Source organism: Coffea eugenioides, chromosome 10 (assembly GCF_003713205.1).
Source record: "Coffea eugenioides isolate CCC68of chromosome 10, Ceug_1.0, whole genome shotgun sequence".
NCBI lineage: Eukaryota > Viridiplantae > Streptophyta > Magnoliopsida > Gentianales > Rubiaceae > Coffea > Coffea eugenioides.
In genome coordinates this window covers 28388758-28408239 of record NC_040044.1, presented here as the reverse complement: position 1 = coordinate 28408239, position 19482 = coordinate 28388758, and the positions used below count along the sequence as shown (strand labels likewise).

General features: G+C 35.9%; 3 protein-coding genes across 4 annotated transcripts; 2 read left to right on the top strand and 1 right to left on the bottom strand.

The window, feature by feature from the left end:
* Nucleotides 1-610: 610 nt before the first annotated feature.
* Nucleotides 611-3109, top strand: LOC113750615 (G-type lectin S-receptor-like serine/threonine-protein kinase SD2-5). The gene has a single exon (XM_027294573.1). The coding sequence runs from the start codon at nucleotides 611-613 to the stop codon at nucleotides 3107-3109; it is 2499 nt and encodes an 832-aa protein (XP_027150374.1).
* A 4619-nt stretch (nucleotides 3110-7728) lies between these two features.
* On the top strand, nucleotides 7729-10736 carry LOC113749710 (pathogenesis-related protein 5). The gene is made up of 3 exons (XM_027293537.1): nucleotides 7729-7838; nucleotides 8273-8936; nucleotides 10398-10736. The coding sequence occupies exons 1-3, from the start codon at nucleotides 7778-7780 to the stop codon at nucleotides 10534-10536; spliced, it is 864 nt and encodes a 287-aa protein (XP_027149338.1). The 5' UTR covers nucleotides 7729-7777; the 3' UTR covers nucleotides 10537-10736.
* Nucleotides 10737-12608: 1872 nt separating this feature from the next.
* LOC113750001 (splicing factor U2af large subunit B-like) lies at nucleotides 12609-17512 on the bottom strand. Of its 2 annotated transcripts, XM_027293898.1 has the most exons (13): nucleotides 17391-17512; nucleotides 16637-16881; nucleotides 16399-16509; nucleotides 15613-15689; nucleotides 14932-15005; nucleotides 14805-14849; nucleotides 14627-14686; nucleotides 14441-14501; nucleotides 14245-14357; nucleotides 13615-14061; nucleotides 13384-13519; nucleotides 13123-13190; nucleotides 12609-13007 (listed from the first exon to the last, which is right to left on the bottom strand). In XM_027293898.1, the coding sequence occupies exons 1-13, from the start codon at nucleotides 17454-17456 to the stop codon at nucleotides 12870-12872; spliced, it is 1641 nt and encodes a 546-aa protein (XP_027149699.1). In that variant the 5' UTR covers nucleotides 17457-17512; the 3' UTR covers nucleotides 12609-12869. The 2 variants fall into 2 exon arrangements, with proteins under 2 accessions (XP_027149699.1, XP_027149700.1); XM_027293899.1 differs by lacking the exons at nucleotides 15613-15689; nucleotides 16399-16509; nucleotides 16637-16881; nucleotides 17391-17512 and adding an exon at nucleotides 15234-15318.
* Between the last annotated feature and the right edge of the window lie 1970 nt (nucleotides 17513-19482).

Genomic DNA, 19482 nt, shown 5'->3' with positions numbered 1-19482 from the left:
TCCTACCACGACCCCAATGTAAAGAAATATGGACCATTATTAATTAGCAATTTATTTTTTTTAATTTACATTTTTTGGTTTTAAAATTTTATTTTGTTTTGGCTTTTTGGTTAAATAGTTATTAAGAGCAAGGGTAATGTTGTCAATTTGTGACCTTTGATAGGAATATTAGTCTTATCAAGTTGATAACGGCGGTAAGTGAGATTTTAAAATTTTCAAGGTAATTGAGTGATATTATGACAAACCTCAGGGGAGGTTTCTGAAATTATCCCAAGAAATTTCGGTGCTCCAGAGGAATTAAAAGATGCCCAATCCATACGTTAACGCACGACTTTGCATTCACAGTATAGCCTATCATTGTTTAGTCTAAGTAAACTCCAAAGAAAGTCAAGCTTGGCCAGTTCTAAGGTAATACTAGCAAATATCTATCCATCTGACTCATGAAAATCAAGGCAGATCACAACCAAATGGAGAATCCATTTATATATGACGAGAAAAGAGAATGTCTATCCTAACTTGGCTCAATTTCTATTCTAAGCCAAGACAAACCTTTTTCCATATTATCTTTTTGCAAGTTTAAAAAACCAGAAAAAACTCTCTAAGCCAAGCTATGGATGTAGAGCAGAGATTACTTTTTGCCATTTTTCTTTCTAGTTTGCTTCTGTCTTCCTTGCCATCTTTGACAGCCCAAAAAGAAAATTACAATTCAACTGCCTATCTTCCTGCTTCCTGGATCAACCTGGCCTCTGAGTCCCTGATGATCAATAGCACAGGTAGTATTATAGTGATACCCGTCCTTCTGAGAGGAAGTGAAGGACCAAGGTATGTGTGCGGCTTCTACTGTAATACGGAAGGTAATCAATGCCTCTTTGGAGTCCTCATTTCTCAAAGCAGGTGGAGTAATGATGAATATCTGCAGTCCCCGGAATTAGTCTGGTCTGCTAACAGGAATAATCCAGTTCAGAGTAATGCAACATTGCAACTTAGGCAAGATGGAGATCTGGTCCTGGCAAATTCTGATGGCACCTTAATATGGTCCAGCAGTACAAGAGGAAAGCCGGTTTCTGGATTGAAGTTGACAGAAATGGGAAACCTTGTGCTATTTGGCTCCAAGAATGAATCCATTTGGGAGTCTTTTGATCATCCCACCGACTCGTTACTTCTGGGACAGAAGTTGGGTCCTGGGCAGAAGCTGAGAGCTAGCGATTCAGCAACCAATTGGAGTCAAGGTCGGCTTTCTCTTGCTGTTGGCTCTGATGGTTTATCAGCTTATATAGAGTCTGATCCGCCACAAAGATACTATGTGTCTGGCATGAACAGCTATCCTTATTATGAGTTCCGAAATGGAAGCTTAAACGACTTGACAATTCCTCCTGCATCAGGAGCGCAATTCATAAAGTTTGAGCCTGATGGGCATTTAAAGGTATATCAGTGGAGAGAGATAAGATTTATGGAGGTTATTGATCTTTTGGACCCATATGTTGGTGATTGTGGATATCCAATGGTCTGTGGCAACTATGGTGTCTGTTCAAAGGGTCAATGTGGTTGTATTGAAACAACCAATGACCAAGAGAAAAGCTATTTCAGCCAAATAAATTTCAGACAACCCAATCTTGGATGCTCACGGATCACTCCAATTTCCTGTGATGACTCCCGTGATCAAACTCTTCTGGAGCTATCAAATACATCTTACTTTGCGGTTGATTCAAGCTTAGACAAAGCAAATATGGGAATGGAGGACTGCAAAAGTAAGTGTCTAAGCAACTGTTCATGCAAAGCAGCTGTCTTTTATTATACAGATCAAAGGGATAGTGTTCTAGAAAGCAACGGCAATTGCTTATTGCTAAATGAAGTTTTCTCTATTATTAACAATGAGGATAATAGAGGACCTTCTTATAATACAACTCTCCTTGTTAAGGTGCAAGATGTTTACGTCCACTCCTCGTCATCATCGTCGTCGTCGTCGGATATTAAACTAACCATACTGGGATGTACATTTGCGGTTTTGGCTTGTGTAGTAAGTTTAATCTGCTATTGCCTGCTTCTTTTAAGGAGAATATTAGAGGATTCCGAAGAACCTGAGGGGCATTTTCTGAACCAGGTACCAGGAATGCCTACAAGATACTCCTATGAGAAGTTGAAATCAATGACAGAAGATTTTAGCAAAAAACTTGGGGAAGGAGGATTTGGTTCAGTTTATGAAGGGGTACTAAGTAATGGCACGAAGATAGCAGTCAAGTGTCTTGATGGTTCGGGTCAAGTGAAGGACTCATTTTTAGCGGAAGTGCAGATAATTGGTAGCATCCACCATGTCAACTTGGTAAAACTCATTGGTTTTTGTTTTCATAAATTGCACCGGCTTTTGGTTTATCAATACATGGCTAACGGATCTTTGGATAAATGGATCTGTGGTGGAAAGAACAACCAATCTCTTCCATGGAATGCAAGGAGAAGAATCATCACAGACATTGCTAAGGGATTGGCTTATCTCCATGAAGACTGCAGTCAGAAAATAATTCATTTTGACATAAAACCGCAAAACATCCTTTTAGATCAAAATTTCAATGCAAAAGTTGCTGATTTTGGATTGTCAAAGCTAGTCGAAAAGGATCAGAGCAGAGTTATTACAAGGATGAGAGGAACACCAGGGTATTTGGCTCCTGAATGGTTGAGCTCAGTGATCACGGAAAAAGTGGATGTTTATAGCTTTGGCATCGTTATGCTGGAAATCATTTGTGGGCGGAAGAATGTGGATTGGTCTAAGATCGAGGAAGACAAGCATTTGCTTAGTATTTTCAAGAGGAAAGCAGGAGAAGAAAGACTTCAAGACATGGTCGACAAGAATAATATGGACATGCTAATCCACGTTCAAGAAGCTGTGGAGATGATGGAGATTGCTGCATGGTGTCTGCAGAGCGATTTCACCAAGAGGCCTTCAATGTCATTGCTTGTTAAGGTACTGGATGGTTTGGTAGCACCTGAAACCAATCTGGATTATGACTTCACAAAGCCATCCGTAGTTGAAACAGGAGCAGCTGGTCATCTAGTAATTGAAGCTGAAAATATTGCTAGTCAGCTGTTGCCTTCAGCTTTATCTGGACCGAGGTAGTTGAAAAACTTCAATTTTTTCAACTGGAATGGGAGTTAGCATATAACTTCTTCTTGTAACTCTTAATAGCGATTTGTTCTTAAAGATGAACAGGCGTTATGCTTTGGTCTTGAAATTTGTTTGGAAAAGGGATTTCTCCGATTGCAGGCTGAAGTTGATACCCAAATTTTGGTTCATTTGTTGCAACCTCATGTCTCCTCCGGGCGGCCTTTGTGCTATGTCTCGGCAAGGATTCGAGCTCTTCTACAGCAGTTACATGCTTCGGTACACCATATTTATCGTGAAGCAAATTCAGCTGCAGACTCTTTTGCTACTTTTTCCCTTCAAGGATTTCATATGTTTTCCTATGATAATGGCCAGATTAAGACTAGGTCTATTATTTAAGTTTCCCATGTGTGAGATTAATATTTGTAAGGGACTAGTACTCCTTATTTATTTTTAAGTTATTCCTGGTGCTAGAAGTCAGGCCTATATTCGCTCCTAGTTCTATTTATTTTCATTAATAAAAAAAGGGAGTAAAAAGTAATCTACATGTTTTACATCATTACATGATTTTATGGTTTTAACCTTAAAACATCATTTAAATGGTTCCTTTTGCTGCCATCTTTAAATTCTTTTGTAGGCACTTTCTTCCAATTTTTTGGTATTTAGCTTTTGATACTTCATTTGTTTTTTATTGGGTTTAAGGCATTATCATTAAGCCTAACACTCAGCAAGCCCTTTAATCAATCATATTGAAATATAACTTATTTGAAATTCTTAAAAAAAAAATCAAAATTTAAGTAAACTAAACAGTACACCACTGATACTGCGATACTAATCAATACATTGTCGTTCAACATTCAATCAATTAATCCTAGATGACTATGGGTTTGACCTGTAGTCAATCTTCAACTCAAACTTGTGTAGTGGGCGATCCAGAGTCTTTTTGACGCAAGAAATTTAGCCAGCTTTCATTGCACAAGTCTTTGAACAACTCCTAGTCCTAGCCATGTTTTTAAGTTATAATGGAACTTGAATTGGCAGAAAAATACACTTTTATAGGCTAGATTTTTCAATTGTTAACCTAGGAAAGTTTCAATAACCAGAACAGAAAAGCTAAAAAGTTTATTTCAAGAGAAGAGAAGCATAAAAATTTTATTATGTTGGGAATGGTTCCCTATCACCTCACCAACTATTCTATAGTCATCTCTATCCACATATTTGCCTCTTCTTTGATTCTTTAAGTGGTGACACATCTAAAATATTAATAAGTACTTGATCATTGAATTTAATTAACAAGATTTAGAATCAAAAAATGGTGATTCTCTGCATTTTTTAAGATATTGTAAAGCCAAAAAATCCAATCCACCAAACAGTATATGACTATGTATATTTACCTCCATATAACTATTTAAATTTGCATTATACAAAGCTACAGAGAAATTCCATGCGAAAGAGACAATCTATTTTCTTTTAAGGTCTGACTAACGAGTGCCTATTGAACACATTAAGATATATTTCAGATATAATATTTTTAAAAATATAAGATTAATTAGAGAAATTAAATAAATACAAGAGAGGGTAGGTAAGATTAAATAGGCAAGTATATAAATCTAAGGGAGGATTATAATTACTATTATATGCATACACATGATAGGTTAAATGAATTTTAGGTGTGTTAACAAGTGCATATTGGGCACCCATCAGAGAAATCGTTTTCTTTTATTAATTTCGCTTATATCCAATGAAGAAGCATACCTATTTCCCATCTGATTCTATTCCAAAAAGAAGTACACGATTTGTTTCTATTTTTTTTTTCAATGCACATTTCATTTCACAATTTGTGCATCTGGTTATTTGGACTATACCTACCCATTTTAGATACGTGTTTTTACTTAAAAAGAATTTTTTTTTTCTGGTGACAAAACTTCACCGGAAAAAAAAAAAAGGAATAAGCCTGGAGTATAGATGTTTAGTCTATGAAAGCATTCGAATTTTGCTACTTAATTAACTGCCTCATTTTATATAGAAATCCAAAGGCATTATTATTACCATCACTAAAGTGGGATTCGAGTTACTTTTTATGTGTTTTATAGACTACTCTCACGTTTCTTCCTCATTAAATATTTCTTATAACAAATGTACCGAGGAGGAAACACTAAACCATGATTACTTCTAATAAGTTCCATCTCTTTTTCTTTTAGTCTGTGCAACACCAAGTACCCAAAAAAAAACTACAAAAAAAAAGTCTGTGCAATACCGGATTTACCTTTCCCACTAGTCATATCGTATGTCTATTACCTCTAGCGAATGCATGGAAACATAATAGACTTCCTTTACAAAAATTTTCAGACAAAATTTTCTTTTTTCTTCCAAGCAATTATTCATGCTATTAGTTTTCCTTTCAGAAACTAATTGTTATGTAATTAATTTTTTTTCTTTTTTTACCTCTCCATTACTGTTGTTAGACTCATAATTCGAACTCTAGACCTAGCAATGAAGAGGATTAACAGCTATTCCTTGATCACTTAGCAACCTAATAAACATGTAGTTAAATGTGCAAAGTTTTTGCCCATTTTGTTTTAATGGTTTTTGTTCCGCAATTTTCTCTTAAAGAGCTGATTTTACCTAGCTATGTACTACATTGACATTCTTTTCTCCTACGAATATTTGTTTATGTTAGACCGTAGGATAAGTTACAGTAACTTCCAAATAGAAGCAATATTAGCAGTAAAGAATCAAGACCATGGGTTAAGTATCAATCTCTGCCACCACATGGATAGAGTTATGGTGTAGTTAAAGTCAATGGATATCTATGTTACATGTACCTTTTCTTTTTCTAAGTTTAATTTGCTTTCAAGTTCATATTCTGATTAACATTTGAAGTGAAAATCTTTCAAATAATATTCAAGTTCAAAAAGTGTTACAGTAATTATTCTAAATAATATTTTAAATAATACTCTATCCAAACACACTCTTTCTTTCTCTTTGAGTTTAGAAACTTTGAAAGAATTTGCCTCTTAACTAATTTTAAGTACGTCCAAAATTCTTTTGAAAGCAACTCTACATGTTTTTGAAACTGTTTACGGGACAATATAGAATAGAGGAATAGAGAATTTTATAAAATTTAAGGGTTTTTTAGGGGAGGGGGGAGGGGGATGAGTGATTACAATTGATTTTGTATCAATTTCAGGAGGATGAGTGCTTAGATGGCAAAGTATCTCCATTTCCACAGGTAAGCAATATGGTGCCCGTGATGACATTGACAGTTCATTTTCCCCATTTTTTCTTCAGATTAACTTCTTAAAAGATATTTTCTAATCTAATGCTATATCATACTTCATTTTGCAACAAGGGGTACAAAAGTAATGCTGAATATAAGGAGAGATACCTAAACACATCAGGGACAGAAAACTCTGCAAGTAGTGTATAGTTGTGTTTTTGCTACTGATTATCATGATAATCAGATTCTCTAGCCAATAAAAAGCGACCAAATCTCATAAAAAATGCATGAAATTTATCTAAAGAAAGTCATTAGTTCTTGTTTGAAGGCCATTTATATCTTTACATGAAATCTTTCAGACCTTGTTGTACTAAAAGGACAGAAAACAGATTTCAGAGTTTCAGGTCATACCAGACCTCCAATGGATTGGATTGTTTATTTCGAATGCCAACTAAAATTTTGAAAAAGTTTAATTTGAAGAGAATACTGATACTTGTGAATGTTCCTATGTGACAAAGTAATTTTAAGGGTTAATTCGACTTTACACCCTTCAACTATACTTGAATTTCTAAACTTTAAAATTAGATATTTTAGTCCCTAAAGTTTGAAATTCTATCCCAGTTTAATTCATAAAGTATAAAATCTATATCACTTTAATCCTCAAAAAATAAAATTTGTCCCATCAATCCATAAAGTTAAAAATTTGCCCCACTTCCATCAATGATTTTACTTAAGTGCGATAAACTCTTTGTAGGGACTAAACTATTCCATTTTGAAGCTTAAAAATTAAAGTAAAAATGCAGGGATAGTTGAAGGGTACAAATTGAAATTAACCCTAATTTTAACAGCCAAAAATACACATTGACAATATATGATACCAAAATATATGTAGATGTCATATGTCACAATTTGAAGGGCAGGACCGGCAGCTTCTTCAATTGTCTTCACTATAGGCTTGCTGTTTCATTACAAAAACAAAAAGAAGATTTGAAGGGCACTATTAATACTTCAAAAAGAGATAATTGTTTTCTTTTTTTTTTTTCCAATAAAGGAGGAATGATACTTAAAAAGCAGGAAGGGATAGAGAGATTTGAATTCAATACCTTTAATTCTTAGAGTCTCAACTTTTGAAAAGAAATAATTGATATGACACGTAACCGTTCAATATTCAAGAGAAATATGTCGATAGTTTTCTATCATTTATACTAAACATACTTGGACAGCCTTCAACCTTGCTACCAAGTGTACAAAAATGGGATGGAATCTTCTAATCTTCATCAAGTCCGCTAGGAAAAGTATCAGCAAGTCCATGCAAAGAGAAACTTTCTAAAGTGGTCAGCACTTTATTCCTCGTGTGCCTTCTACCCATATATGAACTTAATTTCAACAAGAAATCAATTCCAGCCCTCTTCAATCCCAATAATCAAACAAAGTCTGGTAAAAGAAAACTAGAAGAGACAACAATGGCAGCTCGATATCAAAATCGTGATTTATTGGTTATCTTGATGTTTCTTCTTTCAGTAGGTACTTCATTTCTTTCCTACCTAAAATAATTGCTTAGTGCACCCAAAAACGTGTGTATATCTTTGGCATCTCTTGATTATCAATTTCTTTACTTGATTCGGTCAATCCCATTCATATAGGCAATTCAAGTTTAAACATTTATCCTACTGCAATCTACACCAAGGAATTCAGTTTTCATTAAACTAGATTTCTGGGGAGTAAAGCAATTCTTGAAAGTATCGAATTTTCATATACGTTCACAATTTTCCAAAATGAAATATGGGATTAGATGCATGCATGGAGTTCAACATTTTATTGTCCCCAAGGAAATCCCAAAAAAAATGTTTTTTTCCCTATTTGGAAAAGTCATAGCTTAAAGTTGATCATAAATCATAATGGGCTTTGCCTTCACTCCCTACCTGCACTTACCCAAAAACTTCACTCCCTACCTGCAGGGCCTAAATATTCAGAGTCAGCAAGAGTTTTCACCATAATAAACAACTGCAAAGAGACAATCTGGCCTGGTGTCACACCAGGAGAGAACTTCAACGGTGGAGGCTTCTCATTAAAGCCCGGCGAATCCAAGATTTTCACAGCTCCTGTAAGTTGGTCAGGCAGAATATGGGGCAGAACAGGATGCAACTTCGACAGAAACGGCAATGGAACATGTCAAACCGGCAGCTGTGGCACAACCCTCAAATGTTCAGCCTCCGGAAAACCACCAGCCTCACTTGCTGAATTCACTCTCACAGCACAAGATTTCTATGACGTTAGCCTCGTCGATGGATTCAATTTGCCAATCGTCGTGACACCGATTAATGGTAGTGGAAATTGCAGCATTGCAGGATGTGACAATGATTTAAGGCCTAATTGCCCTCAAGAGCTCTCTGTTAAGGCAAATGGGAAAACTGTGGCGTGCAGGAGTGCTTGTGATGTGTTTAATACAGATGAATATTGTTGCCGGGGAGTTTTTGGGAATCCAGTAACTTGCCAACCTACATTTTACTCCAAGAGATTTAAGCAGGCATGCCCTGCAGCTTATAGTTATGCATACGATGATCCAACCAGTATATTTACCTGCTCTGGGACGGATTATGTGGTTGCATTTTGCTCATCAAGGTACGTTATGTATTAGACTGCCATTTCCCTTTTGTTTTTCACTTTTTTTTTAAATGGCAAAATTCGTAGACGGGGGAGACATATCAGCCCTTAATTTTATTAAAATAAATCAAAGTTACAAGGGGGGAACCAAACCCGAACTCCAGCGTACAAAAGAAAAGCCATAAAATTTTTTTAATTTGTTTTCAACAGAATAGAAAAAGTTTTATGCATTGTTTCAAAAGTAGGAAGTTGTTAGAGCTTCTGAAGAAATATTGGAAAAAGCCCGCTATCACAAGGATTTATTTTTTAAATGAAAACTGTCAGAAAGATTAAACATCTTTGTTTGGCAGCTAACTTTACTTTCTTTGCAGGCTTAATTATAGCAAACCCCTTGTAATTAGGGGGAAGTTGAACTCGACTCCCTAAGTTCATTTTTGGGTGAATTACTTATTACTCCTTTTGATTTTGCAGAATGTCAAATGAACCCCCCCTAAGGTTTTAAAATAATCACATAACCACCCTGTGGTTTTATGTAAAGTGAAAATGGACAGAATGCACAATGAATTATAGCGTTTATACCAAACGCGCTTTAAAAGCGTATGTGATGAAATCTTAATATCCATATAACCCCCTTATGATTTGTATAACTATTGACTTTTTTTCCTGTGATTTTTACATTTATTCACGTATTTTTTTATATTTTTATATAAGGTGGTTAAGTCATCGATTAATTTAACATTTAAGTAAATGCACTATTAGTATTTCAGCTGACAACATTGCTATTTTCCGTCAAATTTCAATTTATGTAAAATAATAGAGGGTGAAGTGGATATTTTGAAACATTAAGGGGGTGATGTGGCAATAAATGAAACCACAGGAGGGATATATGTAATTTACCCTTTATTTTATCAACACCTTGCAGCTTTTGATAAATAGTAAAAAAATATTTTTTGTTACTTTGTGTATCCAAAAGGATAGTATAGTGTTCTTCATATTGTGATCCGGTGTTGATACCATTGAAATTAACTCATTCTAGCATAGTGTTCTTTGTATTTTGAACAAAAAAACATTTGTAAGACTTTAGGGTATTTAGTTCATATCATATATTTTATTCAAGTTGTTCAAGAAAATGTATGGAATTGACAAAATATCAACTAAAATACATTTTAAGGACTAATATGGTACAGAAGTTTAGTTTTAGTATGTTTGAGAAATATGTAAAACCAGTGTTTGGCACGCGTACAACTTCTTCAAATGGTTAATATCACATGCTTTGAGGCCTCCAAAAATCATTACATGCCACAAACGACTTCTTATTTCCACATATCTCAACTTAGTTGTATCTCAATATAGTATGTATGTCCTATAAAGACAGCTTGACTTCACTAAATTTTTGCTCAAACTATTGATTTCCATTTTCTGCATCATCTTTCTTATCCAATATAAACTTGCTAATTTGGGTGTCCATGTTGATTGTAGGCGTCAGCCTGTTTGCACCTATCACAACCACAAACTCGTTTGCAGTGATTCAAAGGGTATAAAAGGATTGATAGGTATGCAGTGGATGATGATTTTTGGAATAGCAATATTGACAACAAATTTGTGGTTATATCTTTGAACATACAATTCGTCATCGGTTCATCTTCGACCTTTTAATGATTGTATAGCTAGATAGTCACCTTGTTCTTTGCTTGTTTGTACCCTCCTACTTTTCTTGAGCCTTAAGGGATGATGCCCGGATTCTTTACTTGTAAATGGTATATCTCGATCTATTAGAAAGTTATTTGTGCATGAAAATATATTCACATCTTCTTTGCATCCACAGGTGTTGACATGTATATCTCCTCCACTATGTTCTCTTTTTTTTCACCATTTGTTTAATGAGTTATATATTGGCTTTATTAGTTTAGGGCTGGCTATATTGCCAAAGCAGAAATTGGCTGCCAAAGAATATTTATACCAAAGTAAAACTTTATTAATAATTTATTAATTTTCAATAACTCTACTAAATATTTTTTTGGATCCCACAACAAATTTTCCTTCCTTTCCCTCCCCTCCAGAATCCTTCCACTCCTTGGAAAATAATCTTAAAAGGATGCCATTATCCTCCAGGAACTATTATTGATGCTATGTTCTTGTTGACTGACCAACATACAATAGTGCAATAATTGACGATAATTTACATCAGAAATTATACAAGTTTTACCACATCCTAAAAATTCAAAAAGAAAAGAAAAAGGTTCCTTTACGTCTTAATTTGTGAATCAAGATTTCATGTGTTTCAAGAGCCCTATATGCTTGATAATCATCAATTAGTCCTTTTCTACATTTTTGTTGCAGAAAGTTGGCCCCAGAGCCCTCCAGAGAACTATGTAAATTTGACATAGGACACCAAAAGACAAAAGCTCAAGTAATATTGTTGCACCATATGTGCCTTGAAGCCTTTAGATGATGATATCATGCAACAGTTACTAGTCTTTATTATTTTAAAAGACTAATTTCACTTTGAGCCCCTAAACTTATGATTTATTCTGGTTTCACACATTCAATTTCACTTTTGAACACATTAAATCCAAAATTTTGAGATCCTTCCTATTGTAGTCACAATTGTAATTAGTGATAAGAAAATTAGTGGAATTTTTGCACGTGCCCACAATGCACTTATTAGTCAGTAAGCTAAACTTCATTTTGTAGCTAACTTGTTATCCCTTATTACTTTGCACCCCCCAACTGTAATATTTGGACGAGTTCCCTCCCCCCCCCCCCCCCACCAACTCCAAAAAAAAAAAAAAATGCTTATCAGCATACCTCATCGCCATCAAATTTGCAAAACTATTTTCTTTTTGGTTTTTTAAAATTATTTTTGTTTATTGTTCAATGTACATTTAATCAACATACAATTGTGCTATCCATAATGGATTATGCTAGTTAAAACGATACTAGTATGATGTAGTATATCGAGTTATAAATTGTATGAATATTTTATTCATGGGTAAATAAATCATTTATAAAAAAAAATTATTGCCCATTACTTTTGACAACATTTATGATAAAATCATTATTTTTGTTTCGGCAAATCCCATAAAACGATGGAGCGATGCCAGCCCCATTTGAAGTCCAATAGTAACTTGTGGCACATCATTCACAATCTTTTACCAACTAGGCGGACGATGTACTCTTGGGCGTAGCAAGAGGAGAGGGGAGAGGCATAGTTAGGGCAGACGTATGAGTTGTGATTTGGCTCGGGAAGTGTCAATTTTAGATAGCTTTGTGGAGGTGGCAGTAGAAGCCACTACTGCTTCAGCGGCTATGGAGGCAGCGGCAGCAGCAGAAGTTGAAAGGTGGCGAGGGTGGTGAATGGCGACGAGAGGACATCTTCTAGGTTTTTAGCGGCTTTGTGTAGCTTGACTGATCTTTAGATTGGATGCATCTTGCATTTTGCATTGGATGCAACTCATACTCCTTGAACAATACTTTGTCAACTCAAGAATGACAGACATGATTTTGTTAATGGGAAAAAGGTCTAATTTAACCGATTTGTTTAACTTACCGTTAACGCGTTTCTTCCAGGTATCTAATTCTGTAACTACAAATGCTTCTCACCAGTGAAAAAGCAAGATTGGTGGTTTAGGGTTTAGAATTTAGAGAAACCTAATTTTGTATGATTTCTGTCACTGTTGCAGAAACACCTAATCAAACATTAAACGGAGCTTAACAAACAAACACAGAAAGATCCAAGGTGACACTCAAAAGTCTAAATCGAAGTTCGACAATCTTTCTACAATCCCAAGTACAAATGCAAACCTAAAATCCAAGAGATAAATCTTTAGTACAAAGCTTAAACCATTCATGTATCACTTCCTAATATGAATTATAGGATAGCACATATCACGCCCATGGCAGTGGTTGAGCAACTCTCGGGTTAGCAACAAAACCAGTAGCGGCCACTGCTTAGCCATCATAATCACCTTGAGAGAACCTATTCTCTGGGTAAAACACAGCCACCGCTTGATTTCCATCATATTTTCTTCCATGCAATCCTTGACGAGCTTTTGCAGCACTCTCAACATCAGCATACTCCAAAAACACCTGCCAAAAAGGGAATGTTCCATGACAATTGTAAATGGGGGAAAATTTTCAAATCGACTTCAAGTAGAAGTGATTCCACATTTGTGTGTGAGATCAGCATGCAACTCAAACTAACCTTTCCAACACCTGGTGTCGGGTCGCCATTTGGATTTGGCCGTGGGATAACCAGGTTAAGCAAGGTACCTGCAACAAGTAAATAAAAAAATAAAAATAAAAATTAGCATCAAGTCTATAAAGACAGGGCTAAAAATTCCAACAGCAAGGGATAGAGGATGAAATCCTCACAGCATATCAGTTTTTCTAATAAGCACAATGAAAGGACTGTCAACAAAACAGAAATAGAAAAGGGCAATTGGATTTGAGGCACAGCACACACCAAATTTTCCACATTCCAATCTCATGTCTTCCAATATATCTGCATAGTCCTCATCACCTCTCAGCTCATCGGCAGTAACCACTTGTGTCAGGCATAAAACCTTTGTGGCCGCTGTCCCAGGCTGTAACATGAGTTTCTGCAAAAGAGAGTGCTCAATAAAATCTATAACCAACCAAAACAGAGACTCAAAATATGTCACCCACGAATAAGAAAGAAAACAAAAAAATTTACCTGCAAAGCTATGTGTTGCTGCACTTGCAATAAAACACTTTCTTGCTCAGGTTTAGGTTGTGCAGTACTCTGGCTTGCACGCTTAACAGTCAGAACTTTATCGCCCATCTTAATCCCATTAAGTGCTGCACAAGCAATATCAGTCACTGATAAATCCTGATAAACACAAAATGCATAGCCCTTAGAGTTTCCAGTCTCTCTATCTTTCACCAGATCAAAACCACGAAGAGGCCCAAAGGACTCCAGCAGCTCTCTGATCTGCCCTTCCGTGAAATAATAGGGAAGACCACCCACGAAAATACGGTCAGGACCATCAAGCCCACCAGCAGAACCCGGGTTCAGTCCAACAGCATTAAGGTTTAGATTTGGGTTAGGTTGGCTTGGACCAAGAGTAGCAGCTAATGAGGGATTGTAGTCTGTGGGTCTTTTCACCTTAACTGGTGCTCCCTGGGAGGTTAATTGAAGTAAGTACTATGGAGCAAAAACTTGTAGAAAGATATGCACATATTACAAATAAAACACTATCAGTTGACAAATTCAGAATGACAGGAAATCAAATAGATGAAATGTAGAGGAAATTTTTTGGAAGTTAATTGAAAGATTTAAAGAATTGATCATGTGTTAGATTACCTCAAAAATAATGCCATCCAATGCCATAGCATTACTGGCCTCTTCAACGGACCTCATCTCCACAAAAGCAAATTTCTTCTCGTGGTTGATGTAAACATTTACAACAGCATCCCCTGAATTTTAGACCAAGAATACTCTTAGATTATGAAACCTAAGCCAAAAACTCTGATAATAAAGGCAAGATACATAGACTAACCTGGACCAGCAGTGTTTCCTCCAATTGCCGACATCACATGACTGAAGAAGGTCGCAATAGACTGAATAATTCAAAGTAAACAGATGAGCATCCTCAGTAAGTATAGAATACGTGACACATTCAACAGGTGAAATTAATTTCCGAATTTGAACCATCTTAAATTAAGTCAAAGAATGGGGCCAGTACCTGTTCATTAGCTGTTGGAGGAAGTCCGCCAACATATATCCGTCGAGCATGTCTAGTGGCCTGATCAAATGAAGTTTAGAAAACACAGTAAAGCAGAGAACCAAGATAGAACTCGACAAGTAGAAAGCAAAGTGTGGGAGAGAGAAAAGCCAGAACTTAGACACAGTAAAATAACAACCTGTTGAGTCATAGCGTGAATGGGCATAACAGGTAAAGCTCCAAGCTGCCACGAGTTCAAAAATAAAATTAAAGATAAAAAAGTAATACTGCATTACAAACATTAAGCATAGAAAGCAGATAATTACCTGTCCAGTTGGCAATGAAAACATGTTGGGAAGGACTCCAGGAACAGCTGAAGCAGCAGCAGCAGGTACCTGACCTGTAAAGACAAAGAATTACGTCTCAGAAAATAAAATTGAAAGCCATTATCTTAAGAATTCTGAGAGCATATTTCCAGCAAATGATCTTTAAGAGTACTCCTAATTAAGTTAAATCAAATTTGTTGTTCCAATAAATGAAAAAATAACAAAAATGGATACTGAACATAGTGCGGAGAAAATCTATGAAACTACCAAACATGCATATCCTGGTTGAAGATGAAGAAGACCTGATTGTATCTTCCTTGTAATGAAAGCTACTGAAGTCGGCTCATGCCCAGTGTCAGCACAGTGGGGCTACTAGCCCAACATTGCCTTCTTAGATATTAAGACCAAGACATACAAAACAAACAAACAAACAACAAACACAGCAAAACAAAAATCCTCTCAGTTTCAGAATATTTTTACCAAGTATAAGCAATAAAAAGGATGAAACTAAACAGCGGATCTAGGGCCCAAACGTTATATCAACGCAGGTGCAGATTAAAGAATAAGGGACGCTTACCAAAATGAAACCATGAATGTTAGAAACTTTTCCACACTATGTCAATGACAGAGAAAGGAAAAGTTATCAAAATTAAATAGAAAACTAATCAACAGAACATGTACCTGGGAGAGGCAGAGAGGTAGCACCATGCATCAAAGTATCAGGAGGAGGTGCCATGTCAAAGCCACTGATCCTTTTGCTGTAAAGATACTTCGTTAATACCAAAGAAATAGAAAAGAAACAGGATGAAGGTGTTAAGATCAATCTATACACAATGCTAGTTAGCTAGTTAGATTAACCTAAAAAAATGCCCTAATAACTTTGCTAAGTTCCCATCAAGGATTGGTGGAAAAGAGGTTCATTAAACCATTCCACAAGCTAGTTTGGGAATTAACCAGCATATATGCTATTACAGTTTCCATTAGAAGGAAATAAGCCACAAAAGGGTTTTAAATGCAACCCAATTTTGCCACAACATTCCTTTCCAACCTTGGCAACTATTTAAAACCATGAGATTTAAATCACTGCACCTAAACCACAAATGTACATGTAAAACGATCAGCTAACTAAATGGACAGTTTCTGTGACACATGCATCACACCATCCCAAAAATTTCACTCCAAAGCTTCAAAGTCCGACTACAACACACTTCCCTAAAAGCAAAAGGTGAAAGGACAACATCACACTTATCACAAATGTAATCTGTTCCCTGCATCTTCTACTCTCATTATCTCATCTTATATCTATAGAGTGATTAAGTACAGTTAGGCAGGGTGACTTAGTTTGTACCACAAAAATCTAAGTTACAACCCAACAGGAGACGTGTTATGCAACTTACAGACTCCGACTATGATAATCTATAGAAAAGGACATGCATTAGCAACAAGGAAAATGCCCCTGGAACCTACCTTTTGGAGCGTGATCGAGACCGTGACCTTGATCGGTGGTCTGATCTCCCCCCTCGAGATCTGGACCTATGTCTGTGCCTCTCCTCCCTATCTCTGTCATAATCTCTTCGCCTTTAATAAAGACAACATGAGTGATTTCAGAGGACTTCCTCAATTTAAAAAAGTTCCAAAACACCTATTCATGACACAAATGTACAGATTAGGATCAACATAGAATAAAGCAATTGATTTTTCTAACCTGTCATAATCCCGACTCCGGTGGTAATCGTCATCATCTCTGTCTCGAGTCCTCTCCCTCTCTCTTCTATCACTTCGATCCCGGTGTAGATCTCGATCCCTATGGTGACGATCCTTATCCCTATCATGTTCCCTATACCTGTCTCTGCTCCGCTCACCTTCACGGTCCCTGTCTCTCTGCCTTTCCCTTTCCCTCTCCCTGCTTCTAGAAGACCCTCTTTCTCTATTATCACCATCATGCGAATGCTGTTAGAGATATAAAAAAAAAATGTATTAGCCCATTGCCAGAGCAAAAGACAGTAAAGCCATTATATTAAAGTGAACAGAGAAAAATGTTGTCAATTAAATAAGCCACACCATCGAGTAAACCTCTCAAGAAAATTGTATATTACGAATTTTTATTGTTATAATTCCTCAATTGAAACATCAAAAACATAAGTCCCCTAGTTAATTTCAGTAATAAGTATATAATACAAGATGCACTCAGAAGGACATCAGCAAAACCCTATTTGTGCAATAATCCAATAAATCGCAAAAAAAAAAAAAGTGATTCTCAGGGCAGCCAATTGCTGAATAAAATACATGATTAGTCGCAATTTCAAGTGAACAATTGCAATTAAAGAATATAGAAAAACCCAAGCAAAAAGCGCAAAAACAATTCCGATAACAAAAGTAGTCTGCTCCGTTCCGTGCTTTCGTATATACACATCAGAAAGAAAAAGAAAAGATGAAATTGCATAAGAATTCGAAAGTACTAGAGATCTGGAGTCGTTGAAATCATCGGCACCGCCATCTCCGCCGTTGCTTTGGTAATCCAGCATCTTTATCTGTTAGTTTTGTTTCCCAGTCAACGATTATTTGATTTTTTTTTGCCCCTTTCCTCAACTGCACGAGTCCTGGGGCTTGCATCGCAAGGGTTTATATAGCGTAGCCAATATCCAACTTAGAAAATGGAAAGGGAAAATACAATCGATTAAGTTTTAGGATAATATCAGAAACCTCCCCTGAGGTTTCTAATAATTTCACTTAGTTCCCCTAAGATTTCAAAATTATTCATATCCCCTTATTCATTTAAAATGACAATACTAACCTCATTTAAAATAACATTCTGACGAGATTCCCTTGTTTGCCATGCCCCTATGAAAGATGAGTTTTATAACTTTCTCCCCTTTTTCCTTCATATTCATTTCTCTTTATATTTCATCAAAAAGTCAAAAGAACTATCGATATTGTCCTTAAAGTCTATCCGAAGAAACATCAAATTAGTAGATTTTTTTAAGATAATTTTAATATCATCGAATTTTTTTGTAACTCTTTTTTTGGGTATCAAAATAAAAAAAAAAATCAACAATAACCAAAAAAAATGCCTAAAATCACTACTAAACTATGGTAGTTCCACCATTGAACTAATCCACAATCTTTTAAAAAAAATCAAGATAACGCTTTATTCTTCGTTTTAAAAAGAATCTATGTCCCAATTAAGCACTATGAAAAGTAGTTTATTATAGTGATAGATTTGTTATTATAGTTGATCAGCAAACAATAAATATTGGCTTGAAACACTTGACACTTATTCCTTTTGTAATTATGCCAAAGTACTTTATAATTGTTTAGAAGGATAAATTATTATAATTATGCCAAAGTTGACACTCATTCCTTGCTATAGGGTTTTTCGCAAACCAGTCTACAAAGTTGACACTCATTCCAAATATGACACTCATTATTGTTACTTTATAATTGTTTAAAAGAATAAATTATTATAATTATGCCAAACCTTGTTACAGAGTCTCGCAAACTAGTCTACAAAGTTGATTTATTATTGCAATTAGTAATCACTGAATAATTGCTAATATTGCTATTCTACTATTAAGGTGTATATAATCTACACTTATTCTATTATTGATTCATTAGTCAGTTAGATGATAGCACGTTGTCCTCCCGACTGCCTCCCCCAGAAGATGAGTTTAAAAAAAAAAAAAAAAAGGTCCACTCCAAGCTCCTCTTCTCCCACTTCCCGCGAATCCTCTTAATAACATACACTCTCGTGTTCGACATAACGAAGACGATGACAAATAGGTCAATCATAGACAACACCTTATTCTGCTCATAGCAGTGCTTCACTTGGCATGATTTTATGGCATTTTTTAGTATTAAGCATCGAACGCAAAAAACGAACATGTAAGTGACAAATTGTAGGTAGTTCTTCCATCCACAACGGCGAAGAGGCCTTTAAGAATACATCTCGAATAAGGTTTAGCTTGCCATCGATATTACCTCCCATTTAGGCACAAAGATGAGATCATTATCCAATTTCTCCTTGGTGAAACAAATGCTAGCCATCAAAATGGCCCAACCCACACCACTCAAACCAACAAACTAGATGACAAAAAGATTCCTACTAGAAACTACGAACATGATGAAGACCAATAGAATATCTCTAAAGATGGAATTGTAGACTTGGTGCCATAAGACTTCAAGTTAGTGGCAGCAATGGGAAAAGCAGCATCTCTGAGGTGGCAAGGGCACAAGAGGCAGGGGAATGTCATTTATAGAGGTGGTGGTAATAGTGAGGATGACTAGGATGTAAAAGGTGAGGAAGAGGCACTACTAGAATAGAAAGGTGAGAAGATGAGATGTGGTGGCTACGGTGAGGATGACCAGGATGTGAGGGATGAGGAAGAGGCACTAGAAGAATAGAGAAACAGGAGATAAAAGGTGAAAAGTAATAGCAATAGTAGTAGTAAGGATGACTGTGAGGACCCGAAATTTTCTTTTACTGACTTATCTATTTATTTATTTGCTCCAATTAATTTATTTCATTCATTTTAATTACATCTGCATAGTACA